This window comes from Spizellomyces punctatus (assembly GCF_000182565.1).
Source record: "Spizellomyces punctatus DAOM BR117 chromosome Unknown supercont1.13, whole genome shotgun sequence".
Taxonomy (NCBI): Eukaryota; Fungi; Chytridiomycota; class Chytridiomycetes; order Spizellomycetales; family Spizellomycetaceae; genus Spizellomyces; species Spizellomyces punctatus.
In genome coordinates, this window is record NW_015971549.1 from 698,380 (window position 1) to 717,070 (window position 18,691).

Consider the following 18,691-nt stretch of genomic DNA (forward strand, 5'->3'; position numbering starts at 1 on the left):
TCCATCTTTTACCTTGTATCTTACATTTGTTTTGGTTGCTCGGCAGGCCACCATCTAACTTGGTTTCTGGTGGACATTTGGGCAAATCAAATCCAAGCCACTCGCTTAGCCGCGGGTGTGGTTTCATCACAATACCCGTCGGGACATCTTCGTAAGACCAGTTTTTCACACCAATGTATATAAGATTGCAAGCTTGAACTCACATCATCGTCACCACACACTATCCCATCTTTCACACAGGGCCCTTCCCAAAGCATAAAGCTGGCCACCTTCAAACAACATGACAGAAGCTGTTTCACAAGAGGCACTGACGCTGGACGAAAGTTTGAAACATACAGCAGCACCTGTATTAAATGAAGCGCAAAACCAGAAAGCTAGGAAAGAGGGGAACGAAGAGAGTAGGACGGGACATCCTGATGGCGTTGGACATAAAGTCCCCTTCCTGACGTCGGAGATCGCCCAACTGGGTGGTCGACCGGATGACCTTGTGCAAACGACTGAGACCACCAATGGTAAACCTGAGCCTCCAGCGCCTGCGATAGAAAATGAACCCAAGCCTGAGCCAATAGAACATATGGACCCGGTCGTCGCCATACAGGGTACCGACGAGGGCGACAGCATCCCATTACTCTCTACCACCGCACGTAGAGTATGGCGGCAACGGAAACTCGACTGGAGAACAACTGTTGTAACGCGGTGGCCGTGGATAAGACCGTATTGGGAACGTGTAGAGTTTGGTCTCAGCCTTCTGCCGCCGGGCTGGCCGGAAAAGCTACCCATTTTGGCGATCGCATTTTTGTTTTCCCCTCGTCTTTTTGCTGTGCTGTGTGCGATAAGTGTGGCTACGCTACTGGGTTACATGTGGGGAGTTACCTCTGGAAAGGGTTCTGGGGGGCTTCCAAACACCTTATCATGGGACCATCGTATGGACCAGGATCGAGGACTTGAAGTAGGTTGTCAGACGCGATATTATGGGATTCACGAGTTGTCTGATCATGATTAGGCGCTTAAGGTTCCTGTTGATATGTCAGCATTCTCCGTTTCTCCAAGCGTCCACAATGCGTTAGAACAATTCTGTGGTCATATTGTGAGGGACTTCATCAATAACTGGTACAGCAACATCAATCATTCAGGCAGCACGGACTTTCCCGAAGCGGTCCATGCAAGCGTACGGCATGTCTTCATAAAGTTGGGGACATCTACTAATGAAATACGCCCGACCGCGCTAGCGTTACCAGTTTTCCAAACTATTATTCTTCATATGGTAAGAAACCGTTAAATCCGTACAGGGTCACCATTTCAACTCGCTGACACGCGTTTACATTAGCGAGAATATCGCGTCTTTGAGTCTTCTTCGCTGCAGCTTGATGAGTATCTGTCTCGAAACCCCAATTCTGCCTTTAATCTTCACCGCACGAAAGACCAAATCTTTGAACATCTTCGAAGGTTGTCCATGCATCTGGCGGTCGAACTTCTCCCTCGTGGAGATAGATGCAGTCCGATGGTTTTTGCATTTGTCCAGGAAATATTGGCAACGTCTGTTCTGCTGCCAATCGTTGAGATGTGCAGTGATAGCGATTGGATCAATCGGCAGTTGCTGACGTTCCTTAGAAAATCACAAGCGAGCGCCGTTGCCATGGCTAGCAAGCAAACCGGATCTACAGGATCGCCACAGCCAGGTTTGTGGGCTCCTTCAAGAAAAGATAGTAGTGGAGAACAGGTGTACGTCAAAGGTAGGCTGAAAATTCGATCTTGGTCGGAATGCGTTTTCTTTTGGCCATGCTCACTCGTAGGGCCTTGTATAGTTGTCGAAGCTCGAAGACTGCCCATTGCTGATATGTATGGATTATATTGTTCGCTCCTCTGCGGTACAAAGGTGCAGAGAAGCCGTAAAATAAACGCGGAATCAAATCCAATGTGGATGGAGGAGTTCCGATTGTAAGTGAGAACTAATTCAACCGGTAAACCCAGCATTAAAAGGATCTATCATTTAGCGATTGGGACAATGACGATGCTAATGGTGGTGTAGACGGAATAGTGGTGGATTTGCTGGAGTCGAGGTTAATCAAAGGTAAACCGTGGACTTGTTGTGCCGCGTTCAAGTTTCCTGAGATTCCGCAATTCGGTTCTACACAGATGAAATCATTGGCAGCGTGTACGTCCCAATGTCACAACTCCCCCCAAACAAGTTTCTGAAAGGATGGTTACCGATTGATACTGCGGATACCCGATTTGCCGGTGTAACCAATGCTGAGATCTTACTTGAAGCAATACGGATTGCACCTGCAGCTGGGCATGGGGCCGGCACAAACAGTGCACGTGGATCCTCCGCAGCACAAGGCAATGAAAATCCCAACTCAGGGCTCAGTAACGAAATTTCAGACCTGACAGCGGAAGATATCCTAGTTCGAAACGAAGGATTGGTGGAGTTCATGCAATACATGGATGATATAAAGTCGTCCGATTACATACAGCTCTACGTCATGATTGACTCTTTCAATCGGTTCGCGAAGCTGGAGATGTCAAGTCAGTCGTCTTCGGGGCTGGCCAATGCGATAGAAGGACTCAGAACAGATGCATTATCCATATTTGACACTTTCTTTTCTCCGTCGGCGTCTCAAAGAGTGGATTTGGAATCTCCAGAACTGGTGGAAAGGGTTCGGCAGGCGGTGTTAGCTTCACCCGGCGCGGATGTTTTCCGCCCTTTACAACAACGCATCGTCGAAGTTACCGAAAAGCGCTTCATGGAAGGATTTAAGCATAGCCAACTTTATCAGCGGTACCTCGTTGAAAATGGACTGACATTACGAGAGAGCCAGCAAAAGACTGGGTCCGCGTCGGGTAGTGGGAGTTCTGGCTCAGATTCTGAGTCAGTAGCATCTGCAAACAACTCAATCCCTCCTGCACTTCCTCCGAGATTACCTGACGTCAGCTTGCCTGCCCCTGAGCTACCTCCCCGATCGGTAGCTGAAATTCCAGCAGTCCCACCACGACCGACTGTGGTGACTGAAGGGACATCCGGCAAAATGTCCCCATCAACGGACGCAACACCAACATTACCGCCGCGTCCCCCTGCGCAGACCGATGATGTGAAATCCAACGTAAGTTCCGGACAGGATGCCATTCCAAAGTCCTCCTGGAAAGGTGCATCTGACATTGATAACGAATTGTTCACCGACGTCCTCCCGCTTAATGATGATACGTCCACGTTGGAGGAACCGGTGCCGGGTACCAGTGGAATGCAGTCGGCTGTAGAGGCGCAGGAAAGCGTTGCTGCAACGGCTGCTAGTGAGATCGAGGACGAGACAGACGCGATGACCGCTTCTATTCAGTCAGCAGCGCACGTACTTGAGAATCTGGGAAAGAATGGTAACCATGACATCGAAGAGGTGAAAGCAGCCATCAATACTCTGCGGGAGCAAGTTACTCTTATCGATTCAATAATGCGACGCTCTGCCGATGCTGAAAAGTTGTCCGACTTAGCTAGCACGAAACTACAGCTGCAGACGCAGGTAGAAGAATTGGCCGATCTGATAGCGCAAGAAGAGCAGCAGGCTAAGCAAGGGCACCTCGCGGTAGACCTGCGCAACGTGAGGATAAACATATTGGACATGACAGCTCCTGAAAAAGACAAGGACGAGAAGAACATCTTTGCATTTGCCTCTACACCTACGCATCCCAAATCTATCGTGTTCATTGTCCAAATTGAAAGGACTAACGGTAGTGGAGGGTGGATGATCTCAAAGTCCTATGCGGATATCATTGCTCTTAATGAGGCGCTCCGCACTGTGTTCCCCAAAGTTCGGAAGTCCAATTTCCCACAACGCACACGCGTGACTGGAACGAAAGCAAGAGAGGAGCTATCTCATGAGCTGGAGCGCTGGCTGAATATAATTGCCAGCGACGCCACGTTATACGAATCTGCACAAGTACAGGATTTTATGAAGCCCGAGAATATCCAGACTCAAGAGTATAGTGCAAAGCCTGTCGTTGCTACTAAGGTGCTCGGAACCTTAAAGTCCGCAGGAAGTATCCTGCGAAAGGTTGCGGTTGCCACCCCTATGCGGGCCGCTACGTTTGTGGCAAGTGAAGTTAATGCCGCTGTAGCCGGGGTTGCGCATGGAATGAAAAAGAATGAGCCAACAAATTCAAAGACAATACGTAGGTCTAGCAGTTTTTGGTCAAACAAACCTGCTGGCAGCGAAGAAGATCAGCCTGAAACTCTACTCGTACCTGCCAGGGCATCGTCACTGGATGATGCCGTATCGGATCACGATGAAGGGTCAGATAAGGGGCTAGGAACCAAACCAATGGTGAGGAACAAGTCAGTCGGCAGTCTAGCGTCCGTGACCTCGCATATATCTGCTGGAGGTTCCGCATCCGTGGATGCCAGTAATGCTACGGTACCGGTGGGCTCGAATGCCAGCGGTGATTACTCAATGTCCGCAACGTCCTATCGTCCTGAAACTCCTCCACGTTCTTCTTCGGCCCGATCAGCGTCTCCGGCCAAGTCGCTTGCCGGCTCAATAAAATCTGTCGAAGGACCCAGCGGTAGCGGCTCACCCGCCCGACATTCACGAGAGGATCCACCGCTGTCTGATGCAGAACTTGAGATCATGCTTGAATGCGTTTTTGGGATAATAGAAGAAGTGTTCCATCTGTCGGATCCGAACCAATGGCTACGGCAGAAAGGATTACACATGGTGAAAACTATTCTGAGACGCACATATGGCACCAGTATTTCCACCCTTATTCAGTCTCGACTCATCGAAGCTACCACAGAGACAAAAGTTGCGTCTTATGTTGACATGCTGGACGGTTCACTATGGCCGGAAGGAATCTGGTACTCTACAAAAGCGCAACAGGACGGTATTCCTCCTACCCCAAGGAGTGAGGAAGACATGGCTGAAACGAAAATGGAAGCCAAACATCTTTTCATCAACTCGGGGTTGGGTGGCGTAGAGACAGTTGCTCGCGTTGTGGGCAAGTACAATACGGTGGCTGGAATGACCAGACTATTTAACATGCTTCAGCATCAAGATTTGAATAGGCATTTAGTGTGTATGATCATGGATCGTCTCGTGAAAAGTATATTTTAGGGAGATAGAATAGGGTTATGTAAAAATGAAATTTATAATAGTAGTCGCATTCAGTAGTGCGGAATTTCGCCAAAATATCAGGCGAGAAAAGAACGTCTGTAGTAGCACGCGTTTATTTCGTTGGCTTAGACTACACAAGAATCGTTCTCTATTCCGGTTGTCGCAGACTACACTAGAATCCATTGTTTCTATTCCTCGGATTCGGCAAGAATCCTGGCAAAAGCGAAGGGTTCAAACTTCTTGCCAGTGCCGCCGTAGAATTTGTTCTGGAATTCCACCCTGAAAGTTACAGGTGAGACAATGTATATTCTTATGCGTGCTAACTACAGTGCACCTACCAGTGCAGACGCAAAGCATGCAGGAATGCCGAGAGGCCTTCCATGAGAAGCAAAATGCCTATGGTCAACACAAACCACATACAAAATGCAATCACAAGGGCAAAAGGGAGAAAGGGCCCGGTCCTTGTTAGAGCGCTTCCCATCACCATGACCCATAACACCTCGGACAGCTCTGAATTACAAACAGTGAGACCAAATAAATAAGCCCAAAGCCAGATTCGACGTACGCGCATGAGCTAGGGACAAAGCCCAGAGACGAAGATACGATGCCGTGTTGGAAATCGTGCCCAAACAAAATTCGATCGTGTGAATCATTTGATGGATCATGATTTCTCCGAAATCAAAATGCTGCGGGACATTGCAGAATGAGTATCTGAGGGTATGTGTCTAACGAAAGCTCTTCACATACCTCATGACCATCGTGTGACATCTCTACATGTCCACCATCGCCTTCCTCTGACGGCCTAGGGTCAGAAGATCCACTCGATGTCCTGTTCTCCGGTAAATTCTCATCCGACAAGTTCGCATATCCTAGTCCCCCGCGCTTCTGGTGCTCCTTGTTCAAAAAATAAGGCTTTGCGAATAGCATCCAGGGTACACAGACAAACGCCACGAGCAGCAGAAATACTTGCAGGCCGGCCTGAAAATTCGGAAAACATCGCATCACACATTCGTCGAAAGACGACTGAGGCCTGACGGATCTGGTTAAATTTACCCACCTGTCCCTTGAATAACTGATCCTTTTCAGCAACACTCCCGGGGGACAAGAACATGTAAATCAGGGTATTCAGCAAACCCGGAGCGCGCGAAGGGTCAGGCCAGTAGGTTGCCCATTTGTAAATAATCAAAATCGCCAAATAGCCGAAAATGCTTAGGAAAAAGATGACTTGCGGTAAAAACTCGGTGTAGATGCTCATTTTCTTTTTGAAGTACGTGTAATTGCACACGTTCAAACAGATACCGAAGGTCATCTATTGAATGATAAGAATACTTTTAGATCCCTATTTCATGAAAATACTGCATTTGGTTTCTCCCATGTTCTGTACTCACATGCATGACTCCAAACACGATAGCCTGTTTCATTTTATACGAGTTGGAGAATAACAAAGCATTGTCCGAACCATGCCAAGCCTGGACAACCAAGTTGGTCAAGTACATGGCTTGGTTGGATAAAGAAATCCAACGCCCTTACCGGGTCGACTCCGAAAACATAGGTCCATTTCTTTTCACCATACCATTTTCCACCACGTTCATGAAACTCCCATCCGCTTCCGAAAAGGTTCATGGCCCTCGAAAAGATATCATTATAGATAAGACCCGTATAAATGGAGAAAGCCCCCATGAGAAGAATGATATATCGGCCCCCAAAGAACATCTGCCAGATCTGGTACATCCAAAAGCTTTAAAATATGTTTTTCGCAAGGTACTAGCATCTCAAGACTTACCTCATCCTTAATCTTGGCCAGCTTTTTCTCCTGTATGACCATCCAGGCGGCCATGGCGGTCATAAAGATACCGTGTCCGAAGTCCCCAAACATCACGGCAAAGAGGAACGGGAAGGTAATCACGGTGAAGAGACCTGGATTAACCTCTCGGTAGGTAGCGACACCGTATGCATCTACAATATCTTGGAACCCCGCGGTAAACTTATTTGTGCGATGGTAAGTCGGCGGTGTCAATCGCGTTCGCAACTCATTTAGAATTGGAGGAATTGTCGACCCTGTCCGCTCCTGAAATCATAGCACAGCTTTCCGTTATTCCTCAATTACAGAGTCATTCAAAATTGATTACTATATACCGTAACACCACGCAAAGAGTATTGAAGAGCATTGATGGATAGAGTGGGGCACCAGCCCTCTGCAATGAGAGCCTTTCGGTTGACGTCGTAATTAAACATATTCATTGTATGGTAGATCGCCTTTTCTTTCTTAACAATCGTAGACCACGATTCCATGTTTTCAGCGACTTTGGCAAGTTCAATACGTCGCGCATTACGGGTGTTATCAAGAACCTGCGTTTGCCATGTCTTCTGTAAACCGTGACCAGAAAAGTTTCTGCAAATTTGACACCTACATGCTTCAGATCTTCCAGTCTGTTGAGGACCTCCTGCGCGTCCTCACGCCTCTTTTCTGGCCGCTCATCGACTGGGTACACAGTAGCACCCATGCTCTCGCATATCTTGCGTATTTTGGCTAGAAGTTGCTTCCCATGGGCAAAAATTATGAAGACATTCTTTTGAACCACTTCGTCTGTCGCAGGATCGATAATGGGCTCATCAATCTCTGCATAATTCATGTAAAGGTTGCCACGAAGTGCTCGGAAAAGAATACGCTCGAAAGTTCCCATGCGTGAGCGAGGAATAACTCCAGCTACAAAACTGTCAGCGACATGAGCAATTTAATGCATGATCATCGTTCCACATCTGAAATAGGGACCTACCCGAGATTGGCCGTTCGCAAAGCGCTTTCTCCACGTTCTGCAGCCTCGCTGTCATCTGGTTGCTCAAGTGTACCTGCTGGCGCCAATAGGTGGGTATCTTCCCGGTGAGGCGCTCCCAGAATGTCCTCAGTTCGAGAAGTCGCCTTATCATAGGCGCCACTTTCAATATAAGCGGGACAAAAAGGTATTGTAGCGCTATGTTAACAGCCTACCTCATCAAAAAATATCGCGGTTTCGCGCAATACGTGTCGCAACTCGGTGAGCTCGAGGTATCTCTTGTTTAAAGTTTCCAATGAGGTAATCATTTGCTGAATACGCGCTTCATAGTCGTTCAGCCGCTCTTCAAGCTCATCAATCTCCTGCTGCGTTCTCGAGCGAGCATAATACATGCTGCTATCTAACGGACGAACAGGAATTTCCGCCTTGTGAATTTGGCTTTCAAGAAAGCCTATGGATATCAAGGTACGTTCCAAGCGCGATTAGCAAGTCATTGAATCGCCGTCCACGTTTTAAGATAACATACGCAGTTTCCTTTCCATTTCGTCCAAGCGGCGAATTTCATTCACGAATGCGCGTTGAAAAGCGTTCACATTCGGGTTCAGCTGCAAAGCTCTCGGTTAAAAGCAATGCATGGCAAAAATAGAAGCTCCTTAACTCACATCTCGAAATTCAACTTGCCCAAGCTCACCAAGCTCCGCAACAGTCGGCTGAGCAATCTCCAACGGTATGTAGAGCTTAAAAACAGAGGAGGGGTCAGATGGCAGCTGCTAAGGCATCCAAGCAGAAAATATCTACCTGAATGAGGGACATCTCCTCTGAGCGGAAGAGGTTGCCCGCCATTTTTTAATGACCTGCTACTTGTGAAGTCAATAGGATGACAGGGACGCGCCTAGTGCGATTCTTCAAACGAGCCCATCAGCTATGTATATACCTTCTTCAGGTACTTATAATGCACTAAGGTAGCAGACTATGTGTGTGTGGCGAAATTCGCAAGGAGGGAATGAAGCTATCCGCAAACTCAGATGAGGTTCGTGGCGACGATTGCTTACCGCACCCTATATTCAGATGGTGAAAGGACGGTTCGAATCCGGATCGAAGCGGCTCTCGGTCGCCTCGCGTCCTGCCTCGCGTGCTTCGTGAGCAGCGCGTACCAACTCACCTCCTGCAGCGATGCCTTCTACAGAACCAAAGAGACCAGTGGTTGGATACTTCCAAGACAATTCGGGCTTATCTGAAGCTAACGAGAAACAGGCGCCCCGAACGTATGCACATCAAGATCGCAATTTCCATTCTCATCCGGACCAGCCATCAATCCGCCAGAAAAATGGTTGGAATTTCCAGAAACTAGAGCGCCGACTTCAACGAGCGCAAAAGGTCGCTAGACAGGAATTGCGCTTCCTGGATGTTACCAACAAAACAAAAGGCACTGTATCATCCTTTCCCCGCAGCTCAGAAGAGGTTTGTGAACTCGTCAAAGAGCAGCTGAGTGAAAGGGGCCTCCTTCGCTCTTCAAGAAGAAATCCCCACGCTCACCCTGCAAGGAATTTTGCTGCTGAAAGCACTGGCACCGATGTTTCCCAGGACGATCGGATTGGGAAAGAAGTACAGCTACCAATTTTGGAAGATCTAGCATCTATGTATTTTGATATTCCTGAGAACCGAGTTCAACAATGCCAACAGGTTGAGGAAGCTCAACAGACACACGAGACTATGGAGCAAAATTCAACTGCCGATCTATTCTGTAAGAAGACCATGGAGAAGGAAAGTGCTGGCAATCGGATGCGATCGCACGTCGTTAGAGAAGGAGAAAATAAGGGAGTTAAGTTTGCGCCGCGGGAAGCGAAGCACTTCGTTCCGCCAAAGTACCCGGAAAATGTCAAAAAAGGAAAACCAGTGAGTTCAGCACCAATTTCAGAGTGTAGATCACATGGTCGGCTAGAAAACCCCACGGTAATAATGAAAAGGTGAACAGGCAGGTACGCGTAGTACCGTCCGGAGCTAGTGAAAGAAAGGCATCCCGGCCCGCCCGCATCGGTATGTTCTACAGCAGTATGGTAGTTTGTTATCCAACGAGGGAGGTCAAACATTTACCAAATCGTGATAGTAACACAGCCTTCCCCCATCGCAGCGGACACGGATATTAAAATGCAAAGTGGCATTGGGATAGTGTCACATCACCAATCAAAGGCATCAAAAAATAGTGGCCCACAGCGTCAGAAGTCGAAGGACTTTATCGTTGAACCTCCAGTCAGGACGATAGGCAAATCTAAAACAGGGCTAAAAGTGCATGATCGTCGTGTGGATGCTGCCAATGCCTGGCAAATGAAAGAAAGTGATCAGCGTCTTCAGCGAGCGTATGAAAAAATGTTGCGGGAAGCGGCAATTGAAGAGGAAGTTAACAACAAGCGACGAAAAAGGGGAAGACACCAAAGTCGCCCAGCGAAGGTAACAGTAAATATCCAAACCTTCGACAAGCGCGCGTTGGCAAATACTCACCTTGTTTGGCTGTCACTCAAAGCGCAATGAAGGGTTACCCATTTCGGTGAACTTGAGAACGGAGTTGCAGCGATTTCTGGACTCACGGGCGGGCATGTTAGATACACGAAAAAGTCTTATGTCGGGCCAATCAAGTCCACCACCCCACTCTAATCCGAAGTCAGATGCTAGTCCGGATGCTCTTGAACCACCTGAGGGCAAAGTGCAACTGCAGACTCACGGGGAAACCGCTCGACTTGAACAGCAGGTCGAGGTTATAGTGGCCCAAAAGATTGAGCCTTTACTTGCCAAAGCGTTAGAAGATCTGGAGCATGCTATGGGACGAATCTCGTCGGTACCTGTCACAAGTAAAAGTGATGTACAAGAGCGGGCGATCAATCACGGATCGGCAACAATAGAGACAAAGATCATACGTAGTCAATCACCCGTAGCGACGGGGGTTGTCGAAGATGACGAAAGCCGGGGCTTAGTATACCTGCTAAGTAAACTAAGAGAGTTGGAAGTTGAAGGGGAACGACTTTTGCACGTCAAAAAGCATGATACCGCGGAGGCGCACGAATCAGCACAAGTTGAAGACGATGTCGCGCCTCAACAACCAGCTGAACTAGCGGCGGTCAGACCGCGTCTTGCTTTATCCATACCCCCTGACGCACTCAATGGAATTGAGGATGGGAGAATGCGATATATTCGACATCAGCGCGCCGCCATCGGCGCCTTGGTTGTGTTACCTTCTGGCGACGAAGATTTCACAACGATAGCAGATTATATTGACCCATGGAATACTGTGCAAAGGTGCGTTGGCGACGTCCGCAGTATCCCACAAGCTCTAATTGTCATGTATAACTATCTAGCATTGCGGATGAGCTTCTTGATGAGATTCTGCAAGGAAATGCAAGTGAGATTGTACGTGTTGCTGATGATTTTGTGGAACGTCTTTTTGATGAAGAGTTCGAACCAGAAATATAAGAATTATAATCTACGTTTAAGACCTTTCACATGTGCTATCTTTTATTCGAAGGTTAAGGTGTTCCAGAAACATCGAATTGAAATGTAAAAACTAGCATCTGATTCTAACATGTTCTATTCGTTAACTGTTCTAGAATCTCTAGAAATCTAGTGGAGATTTGTGTGACGTCATGTCTTTTAATAAGTGCTCTTTTCAACGCGCGGACCATCGGGTACCCATTTGCCCTCCGACCTCACAATGGTATGAGCATTCATTTCACCACAGCCCTTTTGACAGCAGTAGTATCTCTTACGTATTGACTAACTGATATTACTGGACAAATACTTTTGCTTCAGCACCTTCCCCATACCGCCATCGTTCAAGTTGTCAAAGATTATTACGCTGGAGTTGACAGTAGGGATGCCGATCGCCTCGCCTCTCTATATCATCCTTCGCGGTGCTCCCTTCAATTTAATGCCGACCCAGCGCTTGTTGGACTAGAAGCAATTCGATCCTTTTCGGCTAATTTCTTCAACGCCGTCCTCAAAATTCAACATGAGAAAGTCGAAGTTTGGTCACAGCCATTGTTAGGAGGCGTGCTACCTACCCGAGAAGAGATGGATGATCAGGACACAATAACAGTGGCGTCCACAGCTCTGCCAACATTCACCGTGACTGGCAATGACGGAAAACAAGCAGTTGTGACGGTCCCGGCCTGTTCAATCTTCACCATCCATGCGCAGACAAAAAAGATCGTACGTGTCCACAATATGTTCGACTTGAACAAGATTTATACCGCGATGAAACCTGTCTAGGTATTGGTATTTGTTTCGCAAAGATGTTGATAACCGGTTACGCCGTGCTGTAACCCACGAGCTGGGCTCTAGAGGTGCGAATAAAATTAATGATTAGGGAAGTTGCCCTACTATTATATTTCTATCATTTCTGTACGGTAGTCGTTGAAGTCGAGATTGATTAGATATTGGCTGCTTGGATGATCACACATGTTTGAGTTTTATATATGAACAAAAAGCTGTGATAGGATATGCTCACTGAACTCGGATACGTCTATCATGCCTATATATCTAGGCTGCCACGCGCCCCCCATAGCATAACATAAATAAAAGCTGCTCTACTCATTTGCCGCTCGCTCCTCCGCATACTTAGCTTTGAGCATATCTTTGTAATCCCGGATATCACCATCAAACTCTTCTACCTCCCCATCTCGGACAATCCAGATCTCCTTTGCAACTTGATCAATGAGGCGAAAGTCCTATATTATAGCCAGTAAGTGATGACGTGCGATGTCAACATACGCTTGGCGAGTGAAACTTACGTGAGTGATGAATACAACCCCACCGTCATAGTCATTAATCGCTTCTGCAAGTGCATCGATTGTCTCAATATCCAGTGCGTTCGTTGGCTCATCCATCAAGAAAAGGTGTGGAGTTTTCAGGCCCAAGTATGCAAAGATAACCCGCCGTCGTTGACCATCGCTCAACTGCCGCATGGGAATGACCTGGCTTTTCCCCGTTAGACCATATTTGCCAACCTCCCGTCTCATGTCTTGGTCGCGCCACTCTTTAAACTGGGAACACAACCACTGTACTGCACTCTGGTCCATGTCCAGCTGATCGCCCATGTGTTGGTGAAATTGTGCAATTCTGAGGTGATGGTTCCTTGTAACGGTGCCCTGAGTAGGTTGCAATTCCCCCAACATCAGCTTGATGAGAGTCGATTTGCCTGCTCCGTTGGGACCAACCAAGGCGATCCGCGAATCGAGATCAATTCCAAAATTGAGATCATGAAACAGCTGACGACCTCCGGGATACCCGAAGTTCACATCACGAAATTTCAGGACGGGCGGAGGTAATCCTCGTCCACATTCCGAGAATTTAAGTGTAAGAGGCTTGTCCCAAATCAATTCTTCTTCCAAAGCCTTGTTCTTCTCTTTGTCCTTCTCCTGCCTCTTTTCCATAGCTTTTACGCGATTTTTCGCCTGGGCTTGCTGCTTTGATCCTGTTTTGCTCAAATTTTCCTTCAGCTTTGCCATCTGCTTTTCCTGCGCTCTCGCTCGCTTGTTAAGCAACACGTCCTTCTCCGCTCGGACTTTAGTGAAAGTATTATAATTTCCGGGGTAATGATCCAAATGCTGATGGTAAAGGTGGATAATGTCGGTACACACTTCGTTAAGTGTATCTTGGGAGTGCGAGGTCATGACAACCGTGTGGCCTTCGAATGGTCGGTGGTCAGTCAGATGGCAGCTAGGTGCGTAGTCAATCTTTATTATCTGTCACTCTACCTTCGAGATTGTGAAGCAAATATTCCTCCAGCCAGACTACTGCTTCGAGATCCAAATGATTGGTTGGTTCATCTAGAAGCATCAGGGTGGGTTTCACAAAAAGAATTCGAGCCAGAGAAATCCTCATTCGCCATCCACCGGACAAATCCTTCGTCTTTGTTTGGATAAGGTCCTCAGAGAAACCTAGACCTTTTAGAATATCCAATGCGCGTCTTTCGGAGCCTTCTGCCTCAAGTTCTCCAAGCCTCGTTTGAATGTAGTCCAATCTTACGGCATGCTTATCGGGATCTCCGAGGAGCTCCGTCATTTCGTCCATCAGGTGTTGGTGTTCTCGCCGGGTGATTTCAAGTACGGCTTCTATTGATGTCATCTCAGTAGCAGCAAACTCACGATCCAACAGGTACACGTCCAATGACTTGGGCATTGGCACCAGTCCACACGCTATTGCGTGTAAGAGTGTGGATTTACCAGACCCATTTGGAGCTATTAGTCCATATCTACGACCGTTGATTAGGGACAGCTCTGATTCCTTGATTAGTAGCTTTCCAAAAGCTTGTACAGTAAGTTTGTCCACTTGCAGATCACGAGAATTTGGTGGGGACAAGAGGTTTCCAGTGACGGCAATGGCGTCGCTAGGATTTGTACCCTCAGGACCTAGTGGTTGACCCGAAGCATAGCTATATGCGCCAGGGGTGCTCCTTCGATCATCATCCACAGTAGTTTCCGGTGCAATGTCTTCGTCCTGGCCGTCGCCATCCACACCGACTTCTTTGTTCTTTTTTCTTCCAGCTTTTTCCTTCTTACGTTCCTCTCGGCTTTTACGAGCCTTCTTCTCTTTCTTATCCTCCTCGTTTGCCTCGCCATCGTCTGCAGAATTTGCGCCAGATGCATTTGCGGCCTTTGCTTTCTTCTCCCTTTTTGAGCGGCTAGACGATTTCCCGCTCTTTCCCCTCCCAACATCCGATGCGTCGCTACCACGTTCGTCATCATCTCCCACCGTCAAAACACTGAAATTTCCTCCCAGCGTATCCATATCGACATTCGCCTCTGAGTCTTCGTCCTGATCTGCTTGCTCAAGCAAGTCAAATGCGTTCTGTGAGATCGACTTCTTTTCGCGTCGTTTGCCTCTTTTCCGGCTGTCCTCCGTCGCATCTGTGTCCTGCTCAACACCTGTCTCAATCAGCACACTATCCTCCTCATTATCTGACGCCGTAACTGGCCTCCCAGACGTCTTTGAACTCTTCTTCTTTGCACTCTTTGACGTGCTATCTATGACGTCCGCGTCTTCCACAGCTTTCAAGTCATATTTCTTATCGTCGTCTGCGTTCCAGGCATCCTTATTTCCCTTCTTCTTACTTCCCTTCTTGGGGGGCATGGTGGTTGGAGCAAATGGGGTTTGTTCGCCGATTTGCTGCAACCAGTGCAAGCAGTTTTACATCATCTGATAAAAAATGTGCATTCGAATGCATGCGCAGCAGATACCGTAAGCATGTCCCGATCGTCCCTTTTAACTTCGACGCTCTCGCTGACTGCAGAATATTGTGACTTTTACATTGCGAAAATGCAGATTTCATAGAGAGTAGATCCATATCATTTCAGGAATTATGTTTCATCTCTATCGTTCATGCCGTCCTCTGGAACACAATTGGCAAGGGTAACAGCAACTTTGGTGGGGTAGACGCAACCATGATTTTCCTGCTGACCATACTACAGATTCCTAAGTAAACTGCAATACCTGTGATTCATTCGCTCACTGTCTCTGCGGTAATAATTACACCCTGGTATTGTGCAACTCTCGCGACGTGAGCATGGCGCTGGATGACCGCGGGGGCGCTTCCTACGACGATGTCTGATGGTCTGCGAGAGCGAAGTGTAAACATTATTTGTCAGCCAGTTGTGGAAAGCCATTGTCAATACTATAGGTGTGGTCCTTGTTTCAACAAGATCAGAAAGGGTCTTTCACATGTCAGCGCCAATCCTTGGGAGTAGCGCAAGTCACAAGAGTTACTCCGGTGACGGGCTGGCGAAGGGTTCTGGGATTGACTAAGTGAGCGTGGGCATTTCCCATGCAATAGAATACGCTGTAGTGTCATCGCCATATTCCGTGTAGAAGCAATTCTTCCCAACGACAGCGAATGGAAACCTAGGTGCGACAGAATGGAATTTGAATGACTGACGACGGAATGGGAATCTTCTCCTCTGCGTCCAATGGGGGAGAGAGACGGGGGAAGGTTCCAACGGTGAAATGGAATGAGACAAGAAAGGTAGCATTCCTATCTCACGTCGCTGATATGACAGACGGAGGAACAAGGGGGTTAGTTGTCTGAAGACAGATGGTTCGAAGGTCCTCATTTTGGAAAAAATTATGAATAATCTGGAAGGAATCGAGCAGGAGCCTGCGGAGGAGAAGCCTATTCAGCTAGAGGGCCTCTTTGGATTGAGGGACTCGCTCAAGACCTTTTACCTCTTCACCATTTGGAACCATTTCTTGGCAGACGCTTTGAGAAACTTTATGAATTACGGAAATCTCGCAAGAAGGTGTTTACAACTCATCTCGCGCAAACAAAAAGAGTGCGCGGACATTATGTGAGCGGCGCAGAACTACTTCAATGGATATTAAACCTTGGTAGGTGGCCGAGCCACCATCTCCTGAGTATTCTTTGAATCTCTTTAATAATATCCCTGGTATGGCGGGACTGTAGAAGTCCAACTTGACTCCCAACACGTTGAGCTTCCGTAGGATACATCAAGCACCAGCAAGCCAGAAGAGAAGGCGCGAGGTTTAAGGCAAAAAGCTTCGTTCGTCCCCCCTGGATATGGTAGCACAATACTGTTGAACGAGACGGAAGTGCACGGACCATCAAAGGGCGCACTAAAGTTTTGCACCTTACGTGCTTTGTTAGGTGAATCTGAGATACTTCGCAAACCAGCTCAAAGAGTCGTCATGCTGTCCCCATCAATATGCCCACAGGGATGCTACCAAAGCCGCCCGCTTCAACAAGAAGACTGTTACTGGTTCTCTACGCAAACAGGTCGAATGCAGTGGATTTCAGTATGCACTAAGATTAGGGTACGGGTCATCGCTGCGTACAAGCTACGCGTCCGAAAGCGCCCACTTGTCAAGTTGAAACTCTTTGTTGTCTGATCTTATTATGGGCAAAAACGATAGCCAAGGGGCATTCTGAATAGATTATGAACAAAGTGTATTTGGAAACCACCCTGTCAAAGATTGGATTCATTTGTCATATATTATCAAGGTGCTGAAAAACAACCCGCGGAACTCTTGACGTGGAGAACATCCCCACCATACGACGCGATATGCTCCTCTTGAGAAGCAAAGCCCAGCAAGTCGAGCAAATGCAGGAAAGGCACTCAAACGAGTCGCTGTTTGTATCACACCTCTTCCAGCTTGGTACTCATAGACCGCGGACTAGCTTCACGGCCTTCTGGAGAAGTCATTCCTCCCCATTGTACGCCATCGAAAATCAACGCTGTGCCTGCCGATAATCTTCGAGTAGGGCTCGGGCGCGATGCCAAGAGTTGTCTGCTGCGTTCAACTTTAGGGGCACCCCATCCATGCCTTGTAAGAATCGGCCGAGTAATTGCAGTGCGACGAAGGTGTTTTGCAACCCCTTACGCTATGACATCTCGACTGACGTGCACGATTGATATTGCCTCAACAAACTGGCGGGAAGTTGAAGGGTTGTTGGTCTCTCAGGCACATTATTGACTCCCATCATGACAACCCTTTCCTCCAACCCTTTCACAGTAATCACATCGAACCCATGACCGGGCCCGTTCCTTTCTATCCGATTGTCACGGAGTGTGACCTTCTTCCCCACCGCAACAGCCAAGCAATTGATACCGGAACCTGAGCTGTCGGAGATGACGTTTCGCGACAGGATGCCGTGACAGGGACTCATCCCAAAGATCACCCCGGTTCCGCTGTTCCTTGTGACCGCACACCCATCCATCGACAGGAACGCCGAATGGTCCGACTCGGCGGAGCCCTGCATAACGACCACGTCCGAGCGGTTGTGGTCAAACTTGCAGTCGCGTAGCATCGTGGCTCGGTTGGCAAGGAGGAGGCACGAATGCGTCCCAAACCTGCCCGAGCTTGTGACCTCGCACCGCACCATCTCCAAAAGGTTCGCGGAGCCATATCCCACAACAGCCTGACTCTGACAGTGGGTGAAGCTGCAGTCGGTGAGCCGGGCGGTGCAGTCGCGGCCTCTAACCTCGATGGCGGCCATGACACACCTCTTGACCCTGCATTTCTTCATCACGAGGCTCGAAGTGTCTCCGCCCACGAGCACGGCGGCGGACGTTTGGGGCTGGAAGATACAGCTCTGGAGGGTGCATCGTGACATAGACTGCCAGACGCCAACAGCAGGGGAGTTGTGCGAGTGGAAGACGCAGCCGGTGGCCGTCACGGAGGCGCCTTCAGTGCTCCGCAAGCAATTAGCCATGGCCGAGGACTCCTTTGCCAAAGAAAGGCTCATATCTTCCAAGAAAAGAGCCGAACCATCACCCTTGGCCGACAAAACTACACTATCTGGCGGAAACTCGCCCTGCGTCAGTGTGGTGGGCTCACACCGCAGCTTCACCGCCGGCTCATTCCGTTTTGAGTCGTTTTCTGAGAGAACACTCGAGCGTTCGCCTAGAAGCTGAAGGCTCACGTCTCCACAGAGTTCAGCTGAAATCTCATACGTGGCCGGACGTAAGATGAGGGTCCAACCGTCGGCGTTCCCGGGCGGTCGACGCTGTGATTGACTTATGGCGTCTGCCAACGACACAAAATCGCCTCCGCCTTCTGGATCCACCACGCGCACAGCGCCCTTGAACATGACGCGACCCCAGCACTCCAACGTCTCTGGCTTGCACTTGATCACTTTCGTTTTAGCAGCCAGACCTCTTTCGGCGGTTAACAAACAAGACGAGAGATCCTCATTTCCTGGCGCTATTACAGACCCCTTTTGGCGGCAGCGACAGCAGCGTCAAACACTTGCAGCGCAGTCTCGGCTTGAGAACTCTCATGTAGCCCTTTGGCCACGCGGGCTTCAGCTGCACC

The 18,691-nt window shown here is 48.5% G+C and overlaps 6 protein-coding genes across 9 annotated transcripts; 3 read left to right on the plus strand and 3 right to left on the minus strand.

Moving 5' to 3' along the window:
- The first annotated feature begins 137 nt into the window (after positions 1–137).
- On the plus strand, positions 138–5,192 carry SPPG_06974. 2 transcript variants are annotated; one of them, XM_016755163.1, is made up of 6 exons: positions 138–949; positions 1,004–1,264; positions 1,328–1,733; positions 1,806–1,938; positions 1,995–2,071; positions 2,137–5,192. In XM_016755163.1, exons 1-6 carry the CDS (start codon positions 281–283, stop codon positions 5,097–5,099), a joined length of 4,509 nt encoding a protein of 1,502 aa, XP_016606027.1. In that variant the 5' UTR covers positions 138–280; the 3' UTR covers positions 5,100–5,192. The 2 variants fall into 2 exon arrangements, with proteins under 2 accessions (XP_016606027.1, XP_016606026.1); XM_016755162.1 differs by having other exon boundaries at positions 1,013–1,264.
- Positions 5,193–5,194: 2 nt separating this feature from the next.
- Positions 5,195–8,912, minus strand: SPPG_06975 (uncharacterized protein). The gene is made up of 16 exons (XM_016755164.1): positions 8,808–8,912; positions 8,672–8,730; positions 8,536–8,610; positions 8,400–8,478; positions 8,089–8,324; positions 7,877–8,019; positions 7,511–7,814; positions 7,236–7,448; positions 6,883–7,167; positions 6,630–6,821; positions 6,488–6,568; positions 6,157–6,408; positions 5,847–6,077; positions 5,665–5,785; positions 5,438–5,609; positions 5,195–5,378 (listed from the first exon to the last, which is right to left on the minus strand). Exons 2-16 carry the CDS (start codon positions 8,714–8,716, stop codon positions 5,288–5,290), a joined length of 2,520 nt encoding a protein of 839 aa, XP_016606028.1. The 5' UTR covers positions 8,717–8,730; positions 8,808–8,912; the 3' UTR covers positions 5,195–5,287.
- A 110-nt stretch (positions 8,913–9,022) lies between these two features.
- Positions 9,023–11,428, plus strand: SPPG_09426. 3 transcript variants are annotated; one of them, XM_016757592.1, is made up of 6 exons: positions 9,023–9,769; positions 9,841–9,910; positions 10,005–10,321; positions 10,395–11,164; positions 11,224–11,267; positions 11,331–11,428. In XM_016757592.1, exons 1-6 carry the CDS (start codon positions 9,047–9,049, stop codon positions 11,336–11,338), a joined length of 1,932 nt encoding a protein of 643 aa, XP_016606029.1. In that variant the 5' UTR covers positions 9,023–9,046; the 3' UTR covers positions 11,339–11,428. The 3 variants fall into 3 exon arrangements, with proteins under 3 accessions (XP_016606029.1, XP_016606031.1, XP_016606030.1); XM_016757590.1 differs by having other exon boundaries at positions 9,981–10,321; positions 11,224–11,428; XM_016757591.1 differs by having other exon boundaries at positions 11,224–11,428.
- A 148-nt stretch (positions 11,429–11,576) lies between these two features.
- SPPG_09427 (uncharacterized protein) lies at positions 11,577–12,133 on the plus strand (the record flags this gene model as incomplete). Its single annotated transcript, XM_016757593.1, has 2 exons — positions 11,577–11,579; positions 11,675–12,133. 2 exons carry the CDS (start codon positions 11,577–11,579, stop codon positions 12,131–12,133), a joined length of 462 nt encoding a protein of 153 aa, XP_016606032.1.
- Positions 12,134–12,275: 142 nt separating this feature from the next.
- On the minus strand, positions 12,276–15,019 carry SPPG_06977 (uncharacterized protein). The gene is made up of 3 exons (XM_016755165.1): positions 13,621–15,019; positions 12,655–13,550; positions 12,276–12,591 (listed from the first exon to the last, which is right to left on the minus strand). Exons 1-3 carry the CDS (start codon positions 14,993–14,995, stop codon positions 12,451–12,453), a joined length of 2,412 nt encoding a protein of 803 aa, XP_016606033.1. The 5' UTR covers positions 14,996–15,019; the 3' UTR covers positions 12,276–12,450.
- A 1,732-nt stretch (positions 15,020–16,751) lies between these two features.
- On the minus strand, positions 16,752–18,689 carry SPPG_06978 (uncharacterized protein). The gene has a single exon (XM_016755166.1). It carries the CDS (start codon positions 18,465–18,467, stop codon positions 17,259–17,261), a length of 1,209 nt encoding a protein of 402 aa, XP_016606034.1. The 5' UTR covers positions 18,468–18,689; the 3' UTR covers positions 16,752–17,258.
- Positions 18,690–18,691: the final 2 nt, after the last annotated feature.

Coding starts and splice junctions, on each gene's coding strand:
- SPPG_06974 (XM_016755163.1), top strand. CDS start 281: ATGACAGAAGCTGTTTCACAAGAGGCACTGACGCTGGACGAAAGTTTG. Junction 1,265..1,327: donor AAACTATTATTCTTCATATG/GTAAGAAACCGT, acceptor CGTTTACATTAG/CGAGAATATCGCGTCTTTGA. Junction 1,939..1,994: donor TGGATGGAGGAGTTCCGATT/GTAAGTGAGAAC, acceptor TCTATCATTTAG/CGATTGGGACAATGACGATG.
- SPPG_06975 (XM_016755164.1), bottom strand. CDS start 8,716: ATGGCGGGCAACCTCTTCCGCTCAGAGGAGATGTCCCTCATTCAG. Junction 8,020..8,088: donor CCGCGATATTTTTTGATGAG/GTAGGCTGTTAA, acceptor GCCTATGATAAG/GCGACTTCTCGAACTGAGGA. Junction 7,815..7,876: donor TTGCGAACGGCCAATCTCGG/GTAGGTCCCTAT, acceptor TGTCGCTGACAG/TTTTGTAGCTGGAGTTATTC.
- SPPG_09426 (XM_016757590.1), top strand. CDS start 9,047: ATGCCTTCTACAGAACCAAAGAGACCAGTGGTTGGATACTTCCAAGAC. Junction 9,911..9,980: donor ATCCCGGCCCGCCCGCATCG/GTATGTTCTACA, acceptor AAATCGTGATAG/TAACACAGCCTTCCCCCATC. Junction 11,165..11,223: donor CCATGGAATACTGTGCAAAG/GTGCGTTGGCGA, acceptor ATAACTATCTAG/CATTGCGGATGAGCTTCTTG.
- SPPG_06977 (XM_016755165.1), bottom strand. CDS start 14,995: ATGCCCCCCAAGAAGGGAAGTAAGAAGAAGGGAAATAAGGATGCCTGG. Junction 13,551..13,620: donor TTTGCTTCACAATCTCGAAG/GTAGAGTGACAG, acceptor GACCATTCGAAG/GCCACACGGTTGTCATGACC. Junction 12,592..12,654: donor GGGTTGTATTCATCACTCAC/GTAAGTTTCACT, acceptor GCTATAATATAG/GACTTTCGCCTCATTGATCA.
- SPPG_06978 (XM_016755166.1), bottom strand. CDS start 18,467: ATGTTCAAGGGCGCTGTGCGCGTGGTGGATCCAGAAGGCGGAGGCGAT.